This window comes from Rana temporaria, chromosome 10, assembly GCF_905171775.1.
Source record: "Rana temporaria chromosome 10, aRanTem1.1, whole genome shotgun sequence".
Lineage (NCBI taxonomy): Eukaryota > Metazoa > Chordata > Amphibia > Anura > Ranidae > Rana > Rana temporaria.
The window spans coordinates 78,139,510-78,164,443 of record NC_053498.1 but is presented as its reverse complement, the minus strand read 5'-3'; the positions used below and the strand labels follow the sequence as shown (position 1 = coordinate 78,164,443).

General features: G+C 42.2%; 1 protein-coding gene across 4 annotated transcripts in view; it reads left to right on the top strand.

Annotated features, from left to right (window-relative positions):
* TRIM29 (tripartite motif containing 29) overlaps nt 1-24,934 on the top strand; it is a 70,819-nt gene that overhangs the window by 26,895 nt on the left and 18,990 nt on the right. For all 4 annotated transcript variants that reach the window (XM_040325533.1, XM_040325531.1, XM_040325532.1 and 1 more), the window contains exons 2-4: nt 4,847-4,942; nt 5,876-6,109; nt 10,822-11,008. In XM_040325533.1, coding sequence (XP_040181467.1) covers nt 4,847-4,942; nt 5,876-6,109; nt 10,822-11,008 — 517 coding nt within the window. The remainder of the gene's footprint in view (nt 1-4,846; nt 4,943-5,875; nt 6,110-10,821; nt 11,009-24,934) is intronic.

Here is a 24,934-nt window from a genome sequence, read left to right as displayed (position 1 = left end):
AAGCTTTCAGAGGGCAAGTGGTTAATCTGTCTGTATGTTCCCAGTTTCAGTGGCCTGGTCCTTTAAATGTATTTTTTAAGATGAATGCTTTAATTACATTACATTGCCCAGATAACAAGGAGACGTATCTATATCACTGGATGGTGGTGTATAACCTTTTCTGCAAGAAACAAAAAAAGAAACATCAGATTATGTTTTCAAAATCATCACATTTCACATGTTCTTACCAATGGACTTCAACACCATTAAAGATTTGCCGTCCAGAATATTTCAACACTTGTCTAATACATTGTATATTTTGTGCATCTATCAGAAACAGTCAATTGTATCATTTGCTCTGATGACACCACACAGAAAGGTTTCCATTGATTTTTTTCAAGGATGAATTCAATAAATGGCTTGTTTATGCAAAGCTATGCTTGGTGTAAGACACATAAGGAGAACTGAGAATAAATCATTTTAGAATCTGGACCCTTATGAAGCTTATTCTCGCAGAAACAATAGTCTGTGCTCCACTTACTGTCCTGACTGTAGTGTTATAAGTGGCTTTATATGCATTCTATTACAGTTTCAATCAGCATTGCTATTAAGAAGTAATAACTAACATTAAATAAATCCTTCACTGGATTTGCACTTGGCAGGAGAAATACTTATCCTTGTCATGTACTTCAGACCAATTAAACATGCAGATCGATACTTCAAGGCTAATATATGACAATAATTAGGAGTGCTGGAATGCCTAGGACAGTCTTGATAGACAGTAACTCATACTCTTTGCATTGTATGAAAGATGAAAAACCTTTGAAATATGTAGAATGCGAGTCAATGGTAGAGAAGGATCTAGGTGTTCTGGTATATCATAGACAAAGTGATTGTAAACGATCCCCTTGTAAAAAGAACCCATTCAGTTTAAAATAGAAATTAAAGGCAAAACATTTTCGTATAGATATAAAAATACATTATAAATACCTTTTTTCTGTTTTTTATAAGTGATCACATTCCCTCTTTTCTCAGCTGCATAAGAGCTGGGGGAGGCGAAGCCGCAATACACTGACTTCCCAGTAAATGTCTGTGCAGCGGGGGAGTGCCAAGACAAGTCTGATCATTGGAGGAGAGTACACTGACTTCCCAGTAAATGTCTGTGCAGCAGGGGGAGTGTCAGGACAAAAGGGGTCTATACTGCGGTAGGGAGGTCTGTAATTAGTGGGGGGGGCTCTATACTGAGAGAGGGGGTCTGTACTTAGTGGAAGGGGTCTGTGCTAAGGGGGGACTACAATTGGTGGAGGGGGGTGACACCATGTTTTTTTCGCACCGGGTGACACCAACCCTAGTGACACCACTGGCAAAGGGATGCTTTAAAGCAAGGCAGAGGACACCACTGTGGGGGGTGACGTGAATGGGGGCAGAGGATACTGATGTGAGAAGGGAATTGTGATATAAAAAAAGGGGGGCTGTAATGTGAAGGAACTGAGTCATCGCACAAACTTGCAATTCGGACCTCTGCTAGCAGAATTTTTTTCTGATGGGACCTCCATGAATTTTAATTCAATCAATACCCCTGGTTTAGGAGATCGTGTTTACCATTTCCATGGCACCTGGAACTCAAGTTAAAGGGAAAATAGCTTATTTAAAAGTTTGAAAATATACAGATTCATTGATATCTCTCGTGCCCACAAGTCCTCAGTATAATAAGCTAAGTTATTTTAGCCATTGTTTCTAATTATTTTAATATAATCTTTGATGGTTGGCTAGGGGGATAGTGTAAAACTAATTTAGTAACTATATGTAAAATAAATAAATAAATAAAAAGATCAAGGTCTTCACCAACAAACTATTGACCTGTAACTTTATCTTTATTGTAGGGTTGTTATCTAAGGGTTAAGTAACCGTAAAATATAAAATAACGTGAGAGCCAGACTGGGATTTATTGAAGACAGATGTAATAAAATAAAGGATGAGGACAATATTTCACTGTTTCATATGTTCTACATTAACTTGACTTTGATAGTGTTCAGAATTAATTAGACAAAATAAATGTGAATAAAGCACCTGGGGCAGATGGCTTACACCCATGAATTCTTAATGAGATAAGCTCAGTTATTTCTAAGCCATTGTTTCCAATTATTTTTAACATACAGTAATCTTTAATGGTTGGATAGTTACCAATTGAGCAATGTAGTAGCAATATTCAAAAAACATCAAGGTCTTTACCAACAAACATTTATCTTTATTTTGGGGCTTTAACTAGGGGGGTTTGATAAGTAACTATACAAACAAATATATGATAGAATTGAGAAGCAGTTATGAAAGGAATACGTACTAAAGTAAATCTAGAAAGTCTGCCGTGGAAAGACAGTGGAAAGTGAAGAGGGTGTGATCAGAGAATATGTGTACTTTGTTAGTTAGCATTTATGTTGGTGTCAAACATTAGCAAAGTCCAAAAATATTACCTTTACTCCTCTGTCCAAGTTTCTGCATTCTTGGACTTGTTTGAAGACCTCTGTATGTGTAAATTAGAATCTGCCTTTAAAGTAAATTCAATATGCAAATTGCCTTAAACTGGTTTAAAAAATACATTAAAAGAGTGATCAATGATTAATACTCTGCATCTAAAGTTGCAAGTGGCATTCCCTAAGTTTTAGTATTGAGACCTTTACTTGTTAATAACCTCTATAGATTTTTTAATTAAATGTATTGTTTTCATGTTGCAGGTGTTGCAAAACCTTGCAGTGGAATACATAACATTCTTATTTTAAGGGATTTTTATAAGGGCAGAAATGTAAAAAAGAACATTGATACATTTTAAAGGTGCAAGCTGCAGGCTATCATCCTCATCCTGTCTTCACTACCCTGTGAGTCACTGATCTAAAACAATTATGCAGACTTAAGCCTCGTACACACGACCGAGGAACTCGTCGAGTTCCTTGTTAGGCTGTCGAGGAACTCGACAAGGCAAGTTTCTCCATTCCCGTCGAGGAAATAGAGAACTTGCTCTCTTTTTGGCTCGTCGAGTTTCTCGACAGTTTCCTCGACGAAAATGTACACACGACCAGTTTCCTCGGCAAAAAAATATCTCCCAGCAAGTTTCTGGCTGTTTTTTGCAGAGAAACTCGGTTGTGTGTCCGAGGCCTGAGAATTCAGACTTTTCAGCCAATACTGGCTGCATGAGTGTTCCGGGTCAATGACTTGCAACTTTGAAAAACTATTTATCAGTGGTTGCTGCCATATTTATATCTCTGCAGGTTCCATTTATGCCCCATGCATGCATGTGTATTTACAGTATGTGCATATCCCATATAATCACATAACTATCGTTCAATATGTGTTTATAACAGAGACATACCCTGTATCTTTAGATGAGTATAGCACATAATACGATCTTAGCTCCCCCCACACTACATATAATGCCAACTTCCTTTAAAGTAAAGCTTTACTGGTAATGAAGTTTTATTTACATCTCCACCCATACTCCGGAGTGACAGTGACCTACCTAAATACCTTTGGCCCCACTCTCAAGATCTTCACACTGTGGCCCTGCCTTGTGCCTCAAAGGCATTGTAAAAAAAAAGTCCAAGCCATATCCTATTGGACATGAGCACCACTTGCCCCAATCATTTCTAATGCTGGATCTGTACTCTTCTGAATGGTTGGGGGCTGCCCAGAGGAATGAGCAGAGTGAGTGGTGCCCATGATCATTGCTCAGTAGGGTGCAAACAAGGCCACACAGTGAAGATCTTGGGAGAAGGGATGAAGGTTAATATTTAGGTAGGTGGCTTCCACTCAGGAAGGTGGGGAGGGGGCATTTAATGGACAACTGCACTAAAAGTGAACATTTCCTTTAAGCAGGGTCATATTCATTAGATACAAAGAAAGAGGATGGATAGCCGCACTCCAATGACCAAACGGTTGTCTTTTATTCAAAAAAGCACAGCAAGTACATCACTTCACAGGTGCAAAAAGGAACAGGCAGATAGCCGACGCGTTTCGCACTGAGCTAGTGCTTAATCATGGCCGATGATGTTAGTGTCCTGCTAAAACCATGTTCCGCTGCAACTGGTGTGACTGTGCTGTTATCCATGAAAAGACAGAATCCTGAGTGGAAGTGAGATCAAAGAGAGGCTCACAAAGTGAACAACGTCTGTAGATAGGACCCCCGAGCTGGTGACGATAAGTGCAGGATCCAAAACCAATAGAGAAGAGAAGGGATCACCGGTCCAGGTGGGTCACTATGTAGAGATGGACTGACTCAGGATACCGTGGGTGCTGGCAATGCACTGACCATGCATAAGATACGAAGAAAGAGGATGGATAGCCGCACTCCAATGACCAAACGGTTGTCTTTTATTCAAAAAAGCACAGCAAGTACATCACTTCACAGGTGCAACAAAGGAACAGGTAGATAGCCGACGCGTTTCGCACTGAGCTAGTGCTTAATCATGGCTCATATCAGGGTCATATTCATTATTTAAATGCTTAGGGCAGCTGGGTAAAAGAAGGCAGACAGAAAAAGCTATTTTTTTCTCCTTTGGTTGACTCTGGAAATTTGTGAGCAAAACCAACATTAGAAAACAATTGTAGGGACAACAGGGACTGCTAGGGACAATTTCTTTGCTAATGAAGCACCTAAATCCATTGCATTACCACAGCAATGCATACATATTAAATACATCATAATGCTTAAATAATATCTATAACTCATTTTGTTCTTTGTTTCACTGAATAATTGGTGGATACCATGAAATAAATAACAAATTACTTTGAGTGCAGCGACAAGTCATACACGCAGTAGATTGGGTTTATGGTGATGAGTTAAAAGTTAATATCTCCTTTGTTTTCTTTTTTAAAGACAGAACTATCTGAGATACAGGAGCAGCTCCATCTCCAGTTGCTTGATGTGGATGATGAAGTGGAGAGATGGCAGAAGGAGAAAGATCGCATTAGGGTAAGAAACTCATATTCTTCATTATTATTAGAAAAGCAAATCTTTGGGGTTGATTTAGTAGCACATGTTCACTTCGCAAAGTGAATTTCACTTTGAAAGGGAATTTTTACTTAGCTTAGAAAGTGCTGGAAATTCATTTTGCAAAGAATACCCAATCACATGCAAGGAAAAGTAAAATGAAAAAATGTTTTTGCTTACACGTGATTGGATGATGGACGTCAGAAGTCATAGAAGTCACCTACTTCCCTAAGCTAATGAAAACTGTAAAGCTTATTTACCTTTAGTAAATCAACCCCTATGTCTCAGGGCATATATTTTGCAAGTTTACTTTAGTATTTGCTTGGGTTCTCTGTTACTGCGGAAGTAGAAGAAGAATCACAATTTTTTTCTATGGATTGTCAAGTCAGCACTGTTTGTTGAGAAAATCATATTACTATGTCACCATTAAAGCAATCATACATGATGTTTTAACTAAAATGTGAATGGTTGCTATTAGTTACTGTGCCTTAGCCATCACCTTTATACTTTATGCTGCTTTAATAAATTATCATAGGTCCACACTATGCAGGTTTCCTGCTGGATGCGTTTTCATTTGAGTTGGCTGCTATACCTACAGAAAACGCAGGGTAAAGGTCCCTAGACCATTTCCAAAATCATAGCCTCAGGAAAAAGGCATTGTGCAATGCAGTTCCTGGCACGGAAAACCAGGCTGTGGTTTCCAGTGCTTGGGGGTCCATCAAAAATTCATGGCACCTCCTGCCTCTGCTAACAGCAGCATGGTTTAGGTGCGGGCATATAGTATGAACCTAGGGTAAGCCTGTGGAAATCAGAAAAAATCTGAACAAAAAAATATAACAATATTGTGATTTACAGTAACTGTTTAGCCCATGTAATAATGGATTTAGAATAACTGTAAAATTATTTTTTATTTAGAATTTTACAGCCAATCAAAAATCGGCTGTGGACCACAGCTTCAAGGATCTTATAAAAGAATTGCAGAGACAGCAAGAGGAAGTAAAAACCAGTTTAGAGCATAAAGAACGTGCAGCTGTTGACCTCATTGAGCAAGTTGTAAATGACTTAAAAGTGAAAAAAGAGCAACTTCAAGACAAGCAACATGATGGAGATAAACTGTTACATACTACTGATGCAGTGCTCTTCTTACAGGTAAGTTCATTGTTGCAATGTTAGCAAATCTTTCCCTGAATATGTAAACATAGTAGTCCCTTCATTGTCATTGCTGTTAATGATATGCAAATTTTGACTTTTATTAAAAGTCAGCAGCCTAGCTAGCAATCTTTCCCGTCACTGACAGCAGGAATATATGGCTATCACAGGAAGAGCAAAGGTGATACAGCCTAGCTTTACTTTCTCTGTGCTGGACATAGGCAACATGGCTGCCTTCAATGGAATAATAAATAGGTCACTTGGGAAAGACTGGTGCAGAGTTTTTTGGTGACTAATTATGTGTCAAAGAGTTGTTTATAACCAGAGTAGTTCATATTTGGCAGCATTTCCTGCAAACATTGGCAAAGAAAATAATTGCTTTAATATAGTTCAAAAAGCACTTGTGTCTATCACATTCAACCTTGCACCACTCCTTTAGCTTTGTTCTAAAAGAAAGCAAAACAAAAGTCTATGGATATATGTTGCCAAACAGAAGCAACAATAATTTCTGTTTGGCACCCCCTCTCCCAAGGGCAAGTCAGATGAATTTCCTGGTTGAGCTTTTAGTGATTAAATCGTGTATGATATTTGTTGCAAGAAATTCAGCATTGCTTTTCTAAATGATAGCATTGTTGTGCCATGTGGTAAACCATGCCACAACCCAACCACTGTTACAGTAAAGACTTCCTTTTAAAACACATGGCAATATTTTTCTTTCCAGCATTTGCAAATGATGCCCCCTGTCCTCATGATATGATATCAAGTTTAAACATATCTAAACACAAAAATATTAAATGGTAACTGATCCCCCTTATTGGGTTTACTTCCTCTTTGTTTCCCTGCAAAGGTAAAGCATAATGGGCTATTATGCACCACATAGTAGCCCATTATGTGTCACTTACCTGAAACCGAAGCCTGCAATGTCCCCGATTTCATCGCCTCCACGAAGCGTTCATCTTTCACCCTCTTCCTTCCGGGTATCACTGCTCCGGCGCTGTGACTGGCCGGAGCAGCGATGTTGTCGCTCCTGCGCATGATGCCATTCAGCAACGGCGCGCTCAGTGCGCCTGCGCCGTTGTCTATGGCGCGCATTGGTGCATTATTTATTGCAAATATCTCCAAAACTGTGTAGGTCTAGGAGATATTGCAAGCACCTACAGGTAAGCCTTAATCTAGGCTTACCTGTAGGTGAAAATTCTCAGAGAGGGTTTACAACCACATTAAAACATGCACCTGCGACACAGGTGGGGATGCACAAACCAGGAACAGGCCCAGAGCTGTCCTCAATGCAGTGATCTACAAATTACTAAAGATTTGAAAAATAATAAAAAAGGGAGGGGGGATCAAGTATTACTTAGTTTGAATTTGCTAACAGGGAGGTTCTTCATAAAAGGTTTATTTACAGCTTTTTTTGCTAATTCTATACAAGCGTTGGACATATTAAAACATGTTGATTAAAGTAGTTGTATAGGCTTAAGGTTTTTTTACTTTCTGTGTGCAGCAGCCCCCCAGCTTCCCCTTAAACTTACTTGTGCCCAATGTCAATCCAGCAATGTGCACAAAAGCTTTAGCTATCCTGGTCTCTCCCTCTTCATTGGCTGAGGGAGCAGCAGTAGTCATTGGCTCTCGCTACTGTCAATCACAGCCAGTGAGCCAATGAGGAGAGAGTGTGGGGGGGGGGCATCCTCCATGTGTGAATGGACACACAAAGCAGTGGCTCAGGAGCAAGCCTGTTCGGGTGCACTAGGCAGGAGGGAGGGACCAGCGGGGGACCTGAGAAGAGAAGGATCCGGGTGCTCTGTGCAAAACCATTACATAGAGTAGGTTAGTATAACATAAAAAAAACACAACCCTTAATACCACTTTAATTCACCCATAGGATTACTGTATTTCTTGTAAATAAGAATTTCTATTTCTTTAATATAATAATTGCCTGCCTTTGCACCCTCTATAAAATGCACATATCCTTTTTATAATGTGTCCAAAGCCTATTCTACATGAGGCCTTAACATCCAGTTATTGCTTATTGCAGTCATCTTGCATTCACAGTATTAGCTATGCATCTTTTTTATTTGCTTAGTGCTGCAGCAAAGGTTATGGACTATGTGCTGGCAGCACTAAGAAAGAGATGTAAAGCAGCCTTGTTCTCCGACATGCCCCCTTGAACGATCACCCTATTAACTGCTCTGCTCAGGGAGTGAGAATCATGCTAACCAGACCAGGACTTAGTGGAGACCACAAGAGAGCTTGTGTGTGAGTGCTGAGGTCCGACTCTGCTTTGTGCTGACAGTAACGTTTTTTTTTTCAAACCATTGCTGCAGCATTTGGCAGATAATTAATGTAAAAAAAAGAGATATATTCATATTTGGACAGAAATGCCACTTAGACGGGCAATAGAGTTTATAGTGACTGAATCATAAGCAGAAATATTGTTATTCGAAATTAAACGGGAATGAGAAAAAGACTGCACAAGAGAGATAAAAGATATAAAGTATATGTACTATGCAAATGTATTCAACCTGACTCAAATACAGTACAGGGTAAAGCTGACAATAGTGACAGACTAAACAGTAACCAAGGCCAAGAGAATGCATACTCTCAAAGATGATAGACAGGTTCTCACAAGACTCCCCAGAAGATAAAACCTCCTTAAAAAACGTAGGAGGTTAGTTTCTTCTACAGACACACAGATCCAAACCCAGTGTGTCTTGCGACCTGGTCTACATAGTATGCCACTCAAAACTGGACATGCTAGAGAGCAGGCAGTGTTAGAAAACATGAGGCAGGTGTCTAGGCACACTTGGCTACAGGTAGCATTTGGGCATATTTGCAGAGTAGACATGGTCTGGGCATGTCTCAACAGATTTTGCCCACCTTTGGGCAGGAATGTCACTGAAATGGGCTGTAGAGTTTACAGTAACTGAATAAACAGCAGGAACTTTTGTTATAAGAAGGAAATAGAAATGAGAAAAGATGGTGCATAAGTCATAAAAGTAAGTAACTGGACTATTCTTTCAGTGTCACTGCAGGATTAACAGTTAAGAGACATCACAACAAACAGGGAATGAGGAGACACCTAGACAGGGAAAAAGAAAATAGAAAGCTGTGATTCCAGTATGCGGTGAAAGCTGTGCTGCATTGGGGAGCACCTGGTGGTGCCTGGTCTTCATCAGAACCTCCAGTGGAGAGGATGGAACTGAGTTTTCTCCCACTGCGAGAATGAAACCACTGGGTTTGATTTTTTTTACAAAAATGCAACACCAGGCAGTGCACAAATTACAAGAATGTCAAGTAGTGACCTTGTAAAGTGACTTAACTAAATAAGCAGCATACAGAAGGGAAGCAGTAAAACAATCAGACTCAATAGAACAAACACATTACAGAGACTAAGCTCTAGCAAAACAAGAGAACAAGGTGACCCAACACAGCATACAAGACAAAAGGCTGAAGGCAAAATAATAGCAAGATGAAAGTGTAAAGGCCCCTTTCACACTAGGCGGACTCTGTCTCAGCGGAGTCCGCCAGCTCAGCGGGAGATCTTTCCGCAGATCTCTGCTGAGCCGGCAGATGACAAGTCCCTCTCTGCTCACTGAGCGGGGAGGGGCTTGTGCAGCACCGCTGATTCCTATGGAGAGATCTGATGAAAACGGACAGCATGTCAGTTTTCATCAGATTTCACCCGATCCGATCCACCATGGACAGATGGTGTCGTGTCGCCATCCATCTGATTTTGGCGGATCGGATGGGGTCGGATGTCAGCGGACATGTCTATGCTGACATCCGACGCTCCATAGGATTGTATGGAGCGGCCGTTCAGGTCCGCCGACAAAACTGACAGGGGCCTTAGGTAGGCGGTAAAAGGATACAAGCTAACTAGGGCCGAAACAACTAATCGATTAATCAACAACTAATCGATTATTTTACCATTTTCATAATCGATTAATCGGCCAGTAACATAATGGGGTTAAAAAAAACTAAAATTGGCCCTATATAGTACAAAAAAAGCAAACCGCTACTGTAAATATTACTTTCACTGTCCAACAGTAAAAAAAAAAAACCTTACAGTAGCGATTATTTGCTCTTTTTGTACTAATTTTAGTTTTTTTAACCCCATTATGTTACTAAACATCTTAGTCGTGGGTCACACCTGTGTTTTTTGGTGCTTTTTGCAGAAACACACTACAGTTAATTTACATAGGTTCCTATGGGACACGTTCACATCGATGATTTTTTTCAGCTGCTGCCTATTTGGAAAGGGCAAGGACTTTTTTTAACGCAAAATGGTGCAATTTTGTTTTTTTGGTTCGATTTACTTCAATGGAGAAGCTGCAGAAAAGCATGTAATGTGTTTTTGCGGCAATTTGTGTTTTTTAATCTGCCCAACAACAAAATGGGCCAAATTTTTTAACGTTATTAACCGATTAATCGAAACATTAATCGGCCAACTAATCGATTATGAAAATGATCGTTAGTTGCAGCCCTAAAGATGACCATAACAAGGTAAGTAGGGAGAAGAGACAAGGCAGAGCGGGTCAGAGAGGCAGGAGACATAAAAATAATGTGAACCTAAAGGAAGAGCGCGCCTCAAGGGAAGAGAACTATAGCACAGTAATCTATCACCAGGTGCTATTAATTAGATCTGTGCACTATTATATATACCACTTCCTAAAGATGTTCATTAACTTTTATATTCTGTATGAATATTTTTGCAGGAATTCCAAATAGTAATAAGAAATGCTCCTCCAATACCACCACTGCCTACTTATACAGTGACACTGGAAGCAGAAAAGCTGACTCAAGCTATGGGAACTTTAAGAGAAGAACTGTTGGGACACTGCAAGAAGAGTGTGGAGAAATACTGCAAAATGGAGGCTCAAAAAAATCTTGTTGAAAGGAATGGTAAGTCACTTTTTATGTTGCCAGTTTTACAATACTTATTTATTTATTAGAGGTATTTATATAGCGCCAACAAGTTTACTCAGCACTTTAAATATATATTGTACATTCACATCAGTCTCTGCCCTCAAGGAGCTTACAATCTAATGTTCCTAACTCACATTTATACATACACATACTAGGGACAATTTAGACAGGAGCCACTTAATGTACCAGCATGTCTTTGGAATCTGGGAGGAAACTAGAGTACCTGGAAGAAACCCATGTAGGCACAGGGAGAACATGTAAATTCCAGGGAGGTAGTGCCGTGGTTGGGGTTAAAACTGACAACCTTAGAGCTTCCAGAGGAAGTGCTAACCACTTAGCCACTGTGTCATTTACCACTTCTACTCAGTAGGTATTGCAATTGAATTACTTGATTCCCACCTATACTAAGCTATTTTTCTACTTTGCTGTGAATGTACTGTCTAAGAAAGAACACACCCCCTCCCTCCCCAACTCATATAGTTCTGCATGAAGTTAGAGTTATTCAGTTGGAGCAGGGGTCTCCAAACTTTCTAAACAAAGGGCCGGTTTACTGTCCATATGACTTTAGGAGGGTTGGGCTGTGGCCAGTTGGAGTAGAAGATTTTCTAAACAAAAGGCCTGTTTACTGTCCATATGACTTTAGGAGGGCTAGGCTGTGGCCAGTTGAAGTAGAAAATGTTCTAAACAATGGGCCGGTTTACTGTCCATATGACTTTAGGAGGGCTGTGGCCAGTTGGAGTAGAACATTTTCTAAACAAAGGGCCGGTTTACTGTCCATATGACTTTAGGAGGGCTAGGCTGTGGCCAGTTGGAGTAGAACATTTTCTAAACAAAGGGCAGGTTTACTGTCCATATGACTTTAGGAGGGCTAGGCTGTGGCCAGTGGGTGTAGACAATGTCACAGGCTTGGTGATCAGTGGGAGTAAAAAAATGATATTGCGCCTGGCAGTAGGAGGATCAGGGCCCCATCATTCATGTCGGGGGAGGAATGTGCCCCATCATTAAAGTCAGTGGGAGAAATGGTGCCCCATCATTGGTTTCAGTGGGAAGCCTAGTGCCCTATCTTTAGTGTCAGTGGGAAGTTCAGTGCTCCATCATTGGTGTCAGTGTGGGGGGGGGACTAGTGACCCATTATTGTGGTAGTAGATGGATAAATGCCCCATTGTTATTGTCAGTGGAAAGAAAAAAATGCCCCATTAATGGTGTTAGTGGAAGGAAAAGTGCCCCATCATTGATGTCAGTGGAAGGAATAGCACCTCATATCAGTCTGTGTAACAATTCCCCAAGCAAAAGGCAAGCAAAGGGCCACAGTTTGGAGACCACTGAATTAGAGTGTCAGAAAGCAAGTTGCCGATGCTGGGCTTTCTTACTAGATCAGGGGTGTCCAAACTTTTTTCAAAGAGGGCCAGATTTGATGAAGTGAACATGCGTGAGGGCCGACCATTTTTCCTGACATTCTTTGAACCATAAAAATTCAGTATAAAGTGTGTTCGTCCGAGCACTAATACACGGCCCAACAAGAATTCTCTTGCCTTTGTGGCTGTGTGAGTAAAGAAATGAGCTTGGGCGTATTATTTGGATATACCGTATTTATTGGCGTATAACACACACCTTCACTTTAAGAGCGAAGTTTCAGGATTTTTTATTTTATTTTAAATAAAGAACTGTGAAGCAAAATAAGGGTCAGTGTCCATCTGCAGCCTCACAGGTGCCCATCTGCAGACCCACCATTGCCATGAATGCAGCACCCAACATTGCCAGGAATGCACCCACCATCGTCAGGAATGCAGCACCAATGCCAGGAATGCCGCACCATTGCCAGAAATACACCCACGAGCGCCAAACTTTACCTACAGGAGAATCTCCTGTTTACAAGGCAGCCTCTTTAATAGAAAGTGCCGCCTCGTTTGATGGACAGAACAGTCATCCAATTGCAGCGCCGGAGACGGGACTTCCTATTACAGAGGCCGCCCATTAACAGGAAATTCTCCTGTGTATGTACAGTGCTCGTCCCGTCTACTCCCTGTCCTCCAAGGCATATACATCTTTGTGGCCCCGGCGCTGGGCGATCGTGGGGGGCCACAAAAGATATATATACCCAAACAACCAGGCGGGCCGTTCAAAACCAGAACGCGGGACACGATTGGCCCGCGGGCCGGACTTTTGACATGCCTGTACTAGATGGTTCTCTGTTCTCTGAACTGTACAACCAGCCCATAGTCAATGTGAAATAAAATGCATATTTTATACATGATATAAATGATCAGTCTGTAAACTTGTTACAAAAATGTTTGCTTTTTTGCTTGAGGTTACTGTTATTTTTTTCATCTTGGATACACAAGTATCCAAACAAGGACACCAGGCATCAGTGGAAGTGGACTCCTTTTGCTGACAAAGAAATGCTAGTCTCTTGGATTTAATGCTGGTCCTCTGGATTCGAGAGTTTTGTCTTTTCTTGCTGCATGTTTGTCCTAAGTCAGTGACTAAAAGGAGACAGCCAGGCAACTGCTATATCCAAACTGATGTCAGTCCATGTATTATACTGATGACAGGTGTCTTCTGTATCAGTGGCGTAACTAGAGACTTCAGGGCCCTGGTGCAAGATATCGTGAAGGGCCCCCCCCCCCCCCCCCCCGAAAAGCCTGATTTTGATACTTAATTTTTCTACACTGTACAACAAAGTAAAAGAGGGGGGGGGCTGCAGCGGAAGTGGTGGTGCCATCCGCTCCAACCACCACCTGTGCCTCTTACTGATCCCATCCCCCCACCACTGATCTCATCCCTATCCCCCCCATCACCTCTGTTGTAAAAGTAATGGGGTGATAGGGATGATGACATCAGTGGTGGGGGAATGGGATTAGTAAGAGGCACAGGTGGTGGAGGTTGGCATCAATTGCTGAGCAGCTCTGTCACTTGATTGACTTACCGTCGATCTGCTGTTGTTCTGTGGGTCACTCACTCTGACTGAGTCACCTTCACTGTGCCAGACCTTCTCCCGCCAGGATGCTTTGCCTCATGTGCCCTGGGACTCGGTAGACGCAGGATAGGTACTCCAGTCCACGCTTCACTGTGCGCCTTCTCCCGCAGCCTGGAGTGCCCCTCCCCGTCCTTCGCTCATTTGGTGAGCCTGAGTCCTCCCCGCCTCCCTACATGTCTGCGTCTCTGGATAGGCGGAGAGCCGGGGCAGTCCACAATCTCAGTCAGTCAGTGAGTGCTGTCTCAGCTGCCCTGCCCTCTGCAATGTCTATGTATGTGTGTCCCACGGCCAAACGAAAAGCACGCCAGGCAGTGCGCACTGCACACAGTAGTAACGACAAGTATCAGGTTGGCCATTCACAGCTCCTCATACACGGACAGGTGACGGGCAGGGCCGGTGCAAGGATTTTTGCCAACTCAGGCGAAGGTGCATTTTGGCGCCCCCCAGCACGCACAGCGCCGCAAAAACGACAGTAAAGTGCTGCTAAAATAGCGGCGCTTTACTGCCGCCGGCGCAACGCCTCAATATGGATTAAATAAATTAGAATCATGCATAGCCATAGATATAAATAAAGTGGTTTGTGCAACAGCAGGTACTACTTGCACAAATCACTTTATTTATGATATCTATGGCTATGCATAATTATCATTTATTTAATCCATATTGAGCAAGCACTATACATTTGGCTGCTTGGCACTGGCAGTTGGAACCTGGCACACATCTCATACAACAACATACACATGATGATAGGTTAGGTACGTTGTGACTTCACTATAGTACAGTACGGACGGTACCTGGCCTCACCTGCTGCAGTGTGCTACTGCGCTGCCTGGTTTGGGGTTCCTCTAATTGCAAATCTCCTCTTTGTCTTGTCCTCCACAGAAACCTGACCTCATTTTACATTACACAGCACCCTGCACCCCTTTTACATTACACAGCACCCTGCACCTCTGGACCCCTTTTACATTACACAGCACCGTGCACCTCTGGACCCCTTTTACATTACACAGCACCCTGCACCTCTGGACCTCTTTACATTACACAGCACCCTGCACCTCTGGACCCCTTTTACATTACACAGCACCCTGCACCTCTGGACCCCTTTACATTACACAGCACCCTGCACCTCTGGACCCCTTTTACATTACACAGCACCCTGCACCTCTGGACCCCTTTACATTACACAGCACCCTGCACCTCTGGACCCCTTTACATTACACAGCACCCTGCACCTCTGGACCCCTTTTACATTACACAGCACTGAACATCTGGACCCCTTTTACATTAAACAGCACTGTGCCTCTGGACCCCTTTACATTACACAGCACCGTGCCTCTGGACCCCTTTTACATTACACAGCACTGAACATCAGGACCCCTTTTACATTACACAGCACTGAACATCTGGACCCCTTTTACATTACACAGCACTGAACATCTGGACCCCTTTTACATTACACAGCACCGCACCTCTGGACCCCTTTTACATTACACAGCACCGCACCTCTGGACCCCTTTTACATTACACAGCACTGAACATCTGGACCCCTTTTACATTACACAGCACTGAACATCTGGACCCCTTTTACATTACACAGCACTGAACATCTGGACCCCTTTTACATTACACAGCACCGCACCTCTGGACCCCTTTTACATTACACAGCACCGCACCTTTGGACCCCTTTTACATTACACAGCACTGAACATCTGGACCCCTTTTACATTACACAGCACCGCACCTTTGGACCCCTTTTACATTACACAGCATTGAACGTCTGGACCCTTTTTACATTACACAGCACTGCACCTCTGGACCCCTTTTACATTACACAGCACCGCATCTCTGGACACCTTTTACATTACACAGCACTCTGGACCCCTTTTACATTACACAGCACTCTGGACCCCTTTTACATTACACAGCACTCTGGACCCCTTTTACATTACACAGCACTCTGGACCCCTTTTACATTACACAGACAGCACCGCACCTCTGGACCCCTTTTACATTACACAGCACCGCATCTCTGGACCCCTTTTACATTACACAGCACCGCATCTCTGGACACCTTTTACATTACACAGCACCCTGGACCCCTTTTACATTACACAGACAGTACCGCACCTCTGGACCCCTTTTACATTACACAGACAGCACCGCACCTCTGGACCCCTTTTACATTACACAGACAGCACTGCACCTCTGGACCCCTTTTACATTACACAGACAGCACCGCACCTCTGGACCCCTTTTACATTACACAGACAGCACCGCACCTCTGGACCCCTTTTACATTACACAGACAGCACCGCACCTCTGGACCCCTTTTACATTACACAGACAGCACTGCACCTCTGGACACCTTTTACATTACACAGACAGCACCGCACCTCTGGACACCTTTTACATTACACAGACAGCACCGCACCTCTGGACACCTTTTACATTACACAGACAGCACCGCACCTCTGGACCCCTTTTACATTACACAGACAGCACTGCACCTCTGGACCCCTTTTACATTACACAGACAGCACCGCACCTCTGGACCCCTTTTACATTACACAGACAGCACCGCACCTCTGGACCCCTTTTACATTACACAGACAGCACCGCACCTCTGGACCCCTTTTACATTACACAGCACCGCATCTCTGGACCCCTTTTACATTACACAGCACCGCATCTCTGGACACCTTTTACATTACACAGCACCCTGGACCCCTTTTACATTACACAGACAGCACCGCACCTCTGGACACCTTTTACATTAGACAGCAACACTCTGCACCACTAGACCCCTTTAGATTTACACAGACACCCACCAGTTCTGTCCCTTCCTACATTAATCATGCAGATGGAGAGACAGTGAGCAGCGCTGAACAGAGGGCAATCACCTGCTGGTTTTCTTATGTCAGCTTCAGCAGCTCTCTACTCGGCACTGCTCACTGTCTCTCGCTCCCCTGCGGTACAGTGTTTTGCTTACCCTGCTGGATGCTGGATGCTCCAGATGGCGAAAATCAAACTTGGCGCCGACCGCGCTGTAAACAGAGTACACGTACACGTTCCAACCAGGCGGAAGGGCTGAAAAAAACAGATAACGCCGCAGGAGCCGAAGTGAAGTGCCGTGCCGCCGCCGGGACAATGGTACGGGAGGCGGGCGCAGCCGTAGGAGGACCGGTTGGATTTTTTTTTTGCGCCCCCCCCCCACCTGGTGACAGGCCCCTCGGACTGACAGGGCCCAGTCGCAACTGCGACTGTTGCGACCATGAAAATTCCGCCACTGTTCTGTATGCTAAATAAGAATATCTGTTGGTTTGAGGAACTTCTATCTGTGTAAAACGTATTTTAGCTGTTTGATAGCTTTCTTGCTATTCCATAGAAAAATACACATTTGCATACAGCCACAGAATACCGGCCAGGTGCCAAGATAAAAGATTCTTATATTTTAAAAGCTGCCTTTTTACCTATAAATAAATCCGCTCTGCCAGTTCCAAAATATTCCATTATTCTGTGCTGTACGGATATTTCCTGTTAGGAGTCATCATATTAATTTGTCTTTCTTTTAGATCTCAGGATGTAGCGCAGACTTAGGTGCTACACAGAGGAGCCTAATTGCTTTTCTAAATGTGTGTTGATTTCTGCGGTTTTGTGCAATACATTTTTTATTAACTGATCTACCTTCCAACCCCAGGCACAATATGAATAAAAGAACTTTACTGAAGTTCCTATAATCTTTAGAAAGCCATTATCACTATATCTAAAATTTAAATTGAATGGGGATTTGGGATAAAATGCACTTAGTGCTATTACAGCTCATTTGTATCGAGTGCTGTTCTTGGTTATACCATAGAGCATACAAAGGAGATGATACCATAAATCAGGCAAATGTCATAAATATCCAAGTGGGTCACACAGGGGTTGATTTACTAAAACTGGAGAGTGCAAAATCTGGTGCAGCTCTGCATAGAAACCAATTGATCCAGGTTTTTTGTTGTCAAAGTTTAATCCAACAACTGAAGTTAGGCCGGGTTCACAATGGTACGACAAACGCTCCGACATTGGGGGCTCATGTCACGTGACGTGTGAAAATCAATGTTTCCCTATCAGAGGCGTCTTAACTGGTCTGACAAAAGTCGGTCCGACTTTGAAAATGCTCCCTGTACTACTTTGGTCCGACTTTGGTCCTACTTCAGCCCATTGAATATCAATGAAGTCGGATCAAAGTAGGATCCTTGTCCTAACCATCCGACTTTTGACATCCGACATGTGATTACAGCAGCAGTAAAAGGAATTTATCTCACACTGGGATTGTTTTGATTGGTCAAAGAACAAGTCAGACTGTCACAAAGTCGGATCAAAGTAGTATCCTGTTCATTCAAGTCGGATGGATGTAGGATCAATGTAGGATAAATGTAGGACTGATGTCGGATGCCACAAGTTGGATGGTTAGGACAAGGATCCTACTTTGATCCGACTTCAATGATATTCAATAGTCTGAAGTAGGATCAAAGTCGGACCAAAGTAGTGCAGGAACTTTTTTAAAAGTCGGACCGACTTGTGTCGGACCAGTTAAGACGGCTCTGACACTTTTCACACTTTGTGGGAACCAGTGACACTAATACAGTGATCGGTGTTAAAAAAATATGCACTGTCACTGTACTAATGACACTGACTCGGAAGGGGTTAAACATCTAGGGTGATTAAAGGGTTTTGGTGTACACGGTGTGCTGCTTTCACTAGGGGAAGAGATTGATTCTAGTTTTTGCTTTGCAGAGACATAGGATCATCCCTTCCCCTTTCTCAGAACTGAATTACATTTTGTTAACATAGGCATATCTCAGTTCTCTTGTGTTTTACTAATGATCTGCAGGTGCCAGAGATTATTATACATGATTTATACAGTGCCAACAGTTTGCACAGCGCTTTACAATATAAAGGGAGACAATACAACAACAATACAATTAAATACAATAGGGTTAGGAAGGCAGATCAGCTTCTGCTGCGAATTATCACAGCAGAAGCGCCCCCTACAGATGGAGGTGCAGAATCACGTATATATAAATGATCCTGCGCACAGCTGTTGCCCTGTAGCAGTAAATCTGTTAAAAGTGGTTAAAAAGCTGAAATCTTATTAAATAGGTATACTGGCTTAGTACTCTTAGTAGAAATATAAATACTATGTTACATTCTACAGAGAACTAGAGATTTTACAAAAGCATGCAAAACATCTACTGCTAAGTTGAGTGAAAGCAGGAGACTGCATTCCTGTTACAAAGGTATTTCCCTCTACTGTTGGTGAATCCCAATTGCTCATAGTCCACCTGAGACATATGCCTGCATTACTAATGGCACCCCTGTACCTTCTCCATAGGCGTGCGCACAGGGTGTACACCCTGTGCAGCACAGATTCCCCCTACTGCCCTGGCTCCCTCCCCCCCCCCCCCCTCGCAGCGCTGCCAGCTTCCCTCCTCTTCTATCGGCTGTTGCTGCTGGGATGTTTTAGGAGTGGGGAAGGGGCCAGTAAACATGTAATTTACTGGCCCCTTCCCTTTCTGAATGAACACTGTGAGTGATCAGTAGTGTGTGTTTTGGCTTTGGGGTGCACACCCTAATGCAATAGGCTGCGCACACCTATGACCTTCTCCATTCATGTAAACTAGCAGCTGGCAAAACTGACAATAAAAATGTATAAAGTGCTTTTCAGCTTTAATTAAATTACTGCGCTTAGTGCAGATGGTGCTTCTTTGTCTGTCTTCATTACACAACCAGGAATTGTCACATCACTTACTGATATCAAACCTTGTATCAGCTCCCTTTCTATATGTTCCAGTTCTCTGACTGAACTGACAGGTTTCCTGTAATCCAACATCAATCTGGTATTATACTGTCTGCAATCAATGGCAATTATTTTATTTATTTACTACAGGTATTTATATATCCCCAACAATTTATAATATATATTGTACATGTTGGTACACCAACACGTTCTCTATAGGAAGTAGGCAACGAGAGGATGGATATCATAATTTTGCTATGGGGGCCAATGATTTTCAGTTATACCTCTGATCTTGCAAGATAAAAAGTGTCATTAGAGCTTGCCTCTCTGTTTTTTAAAAAAAATAAGATGGCAAGATGTCTACAACTCTTGCAAAGAGAAATGACTAAGTAGAAATCCAGGTCAGAGGTCTGTCGCTAAAAAGCATCATCACAAGAGAGAAATTCTCCGAGACAGTCCTGAAGGAGTGTTCGCTGTTATGTTATTTGTCAAAGCTGTTAATAACACGTCTAAACACAAATGATTATTGTCATTTGTAAAATACGTGAAAACAAGTGCATTTCTTGCCTAAAGAAATACAGGCGGTCCCCGGGTTACAAACAAGACACTGGGCCGGATTCAGATACATTGCAGTATCTGTCGGCGCGGCGTAACGTATCTCAGATACGGTACACCGCCGTAACTTAGGGCTCAAGTTCCGTATGCAGAAACAACTTGCGCCCTTAGTTACGGCGACGTAACGTATGTGTGTCGGTGTAAGCCCGCCTAATTCAAATGGGGATGATGTGGGCGTGTTTTATGTGAATTCACTGTGACCCCACATATCTGACGTATTTTACGAATGGCGCATGCGCCGTTCGTGAAAAGATCCCAGTGCGCATGCTCAAAATTACGCCGCAAGTCGTGATTGCTTTAGACGTGAACGTAACTTACGTACAGCCCTATTCGCGAACGACTTACGCAAACGACGTAAAATTTTCAAAACTCGACGCGGTAACGACGTCCATACTTAACATTAGCTACGCCTCATATAGCAGGGGTAACTTTACGCCGGACAAAGCCTAACGTAAACGACGTAAAAAAATGCGCCAGACGTCCGTTTCTGAATCGTTGTATCTACCTAATTAGCATATTAATCGCGTAACTATACGGAAGCGCCACCTAGCGGCCATCGTAAATATGCAGCCTAAGATACGACGGTGTAAGACACTTACACCGGTCGGATCTTAGGGAAATCTATGCGTAACTGATTCTATGAATCAGTCGCATAGATACGACAACCGCACTCAGAGATACAACGGCGTATCCAGAGATATCTCCTTTCTGAATCCGGGCCAGGGACTGTAGGCTTGTTCTTAAGTTTAATCTGTTTGTAGTTGGAACAGGTACATTTTTTAAGTGTAGCTTCAGCAAACAAAATACATTTTTAAGCTTTTTGGATAACATAGAGAAGGATTATCACCCCTGTAACATTTGTTTTGCTGTCTGTGCCCCTGTTCAGAAGATTTCACCTCACTTTCTGTCCCAATGACAATTGGATTTTGAACATTTTGGGTTATTAGGGAAACAAGGATTGGTTATAAAGCATCAGTGGAGACACCTTTTTCCCATATTAAAGCCGGCCATACATTGTTCGAATTTCGAATACATTTTCTTTTTCGAAAATCGTATCAAAGAATTTTCATACACATTTTGCACCGTTAGTGGGCTGCAGCAACAACTGATTTTCGTGCGGCAATCAAATCTGAGAAATCGGACATGTTGGATTTTTTTAAAAAACACAAACGATTTTCTAATCAATGATGAGAGAATCGTGCGGGAAATGGTGTCCCGGAGTGAGTTCCGGGTCTCGTGGCTCCGACGCTGTGATTGGCCCGGATCGACGATGATGTCACTCACAAGCATGCACGCGATAATGGCACAGTACAGAACATAGTGCCGTTGCTTCAGTTGGCTTAAGTGCGCATGTTCCGCATGACGTCAGCACATGCAAATACAGGGATATCTCTTAAACCGTGCAGGTTTAGGAGATATCCTTGTTAGCTACAGGTAAACCTTAATATAGGCTTACCTGTAACATTAAGTTGTAAACAAGGGTTTACAACCACTTTAAAGTGGTTGTAAACCCCATTAATGAAATTTGAACTAAGCACATATATCTGTAGTGTTTACTTGTCTCTCTCCAAAGCTCTAAAGCCTCGTACACACGACCGAGGAACTCGACGGGCGAAACACATTGTTTTCCTCGTCGAGTTCCTTGATAGGCTGTCGAGGAACTCGACAAGCCAATTTTCTCCATTCCCCTCAAGGAAATAGAGAACATGCTCTCTTTTTGGCTCGTCGATGTTTCTCGACAGTTTCCTCTACCAAAATGTACACACGACCGGTTTCCTCCCAGCAAGTTTCTTGCTGTTTTTTGCCGAGAAACTCGGTTGTGTGTACGAGGCTTAAGTGTTGTTTCTTTCTGGTGCTTCGTTCCTCTGTTATCAACATGAGTCACTTCTGACATGTTCTCCGTCACATGAGATAACACAAGCTAAAAATTGGCGTTGGGGTGGGTGCTTAGAGGGAGATAAGCACTGAGCTGATCTATTCAGAATACAGCTCTGCTGATATATAAGTAAAACTTATGTAGGAGGATTTGTTTTATCGTTGTGTGTCATCTGCGGCTGTTCACTTCACTGGTTATATGTAAGGGTTTACATCCACTTTAGGCCCTAGTAAAGCCTGAGGCTGGGTTCACACTGGAGATCCCAGCGGCTCACAGCAGGAGTCCAGTGCATCTCCATTCACCGTTTCAGGTACGACTTCAGTCCACATTTTGTGCAGAAATTGACCTGAAACTGACCAAAAGACACAATAGTGTGAACCCAGCCTGGAGGATTCACAAAGCTTGTGTGTGGTTTTAACACTCATATGTTAGTACTTGAAAAAATCATTTACTCTCCCCTATAAAATATAGTGAATTATGGCTAAAATAATACATTTTTATAAAATAAGAAGTCCAGTGGAAAAAAATAGTAGCCTTACAGGCTGTTGCTTTGTCATCACATTAGTTATGAGCTTGGTGAAACATTTAGTAACATTATATAATTACATTTTATAAACCTTCCATTGGAAATGTTATGATATACATTATTCAGTAATTTCCAAATTAGTATTCACATAAAAAGACAGAATTGTAATAATGCAACCACTAGACTTTTTCTTTGTTAGCAGTACACTAAGAGTAATAAACGTGTAACAGAATAATTCAGAATAACAACAAAAACATGATTCTCTTACATTACTGGGAGCAATATTATTTTCCCATTGTTAATATATTTCCAGTCACAATTCTGTAATTTTGCATTTCTTCCAGGAACGTCATTCTTTAACAATTAATAAACAGCATATTTACACCACTATATGGATTTCATACATGCCAGTGAACCTGTATTGTTAATGGGGAAAACAAAAAAACAAATATTTGATAATAAATGCCATGTGGCCATATTAGGTCAATGATGTCACACGCATTAACCCCTTCCTGACCAGCCGCCGCAGCCGCCAAGCAGTCGTAGCTGTACGTCGGCTCTTTAAGACGCCTGCAGCGTGTCCCCGGAGCCGATGCACGTGCCCAGAGGGCGCGATGGCCACCGAACTCCCGCGATCGCTCCTGAAAGAGCAAAAACCCGGGATCTGTGTGTGTCAACACACAAATCCCAGTTCTGTCAGGGGAGAGGAGAGAGAACGTGTGTTCCTACCAGGAACAACGATCTCTCTCCTCCTCTAGTCAGCCACACTCCCCCCACAGTTAGAACACATGTGGAGAACACATTTAACCCCTTGATCGCCCCTGGTGTTAACCCCTTCCCTGCCAGTGACATTTATACAGTAATCAGTGGCTATTTATAGCACTCATCCCTGTATAAATGTCAATGGTCCAAAAAAAGTGTCAAAAGTGTCCAATTTGTCCACCGCAATGTTTCAGTCCCAATAAAAATCACAGGTCACTGCCATTACTAGTAAAAAAAGAATAAAAATGCCATAAATCTATCCCCTATTTTGTAGATATTATAACTTTTGCGCAAACCAAATCAATATGTGCTTATTGCGTTTTTTTTGTTTTTTTTACCCTACCAAAAGCATGTAGAAGAATACATATCGGCCTAAACTGATGAAGAAATAATTTATTTAAATTTTTTTGGGGGATATTTATTATAGCAAAAAGTACAAAATATTGTGTTTTTTTTTTTAAATTGTTGCTTATTTTGTTTATAGAGCAAAAAAATTAAACCGCAGAGGTGATCAAATACCACCAAGAGAGAGCTCTATTTGTTGGGGGAAAAGAAAATACACTTTGTTTGGGTATAACATCTCAGGACCGCACAATTGTCAGTTAAAGCAGCCCAGGGCCGCATCGCCAAAAATGGCCTGGTCAGGCCAAGTGGTTAACATGGATTTTGACCAAACCCAATTTCATCCCTACTGGATATGCAATGAGAAGGGTTAGGAAATCCCTCCAAAATGAAGGAAGACAGTTGCATTGAAAAAGTCCAGATGAAAGATTTTGCCTCCTTTTTTGTTCTAGTGACAACTGTAAAATTTGGAATTCCTATCAGAGATGTTTGAACACTAACAAGTATGTTAACAAGTTTTGGATTATAACTGACTGACTAATTCAGACCACATATTTAAGAAAGGAATGACTGGGTAGAGTTCGAAGTTAGGGAACAACTAATTTGTTTTGCTTTCTGCAGTTATTTTGTCATTGTAAAGCCTATGTCCTGTGACATTGCTTAATGGCATTTCAGCAAAACAATTTATAGCTGTACAGAAGGGCATTTTGAAAAACTGCAAAACTGCAAGTTTTTAATGCAAATATATTCAAGCATTTAAATGAATATGCGTGTAATGGCTTGTGCCAAAGCTATATAACGTAGAATGCATGTTGATACAATAATGTGTGTTAGTCAGGTGTATTTTCATACCAATTATAAATCGTTCTTTAACCACTTCAATACCGGGCATTTTCACCCCCTTCCTGCCAAAGCCAAGTTTCTGCGTTCAGCACTGTCAAGCTTTGAATTACAATTGGGCGGTCAAGCGACGTTGCTCCCAAACAAAATTGACGTCCCTTTTTCCCCACAAATACAGATTT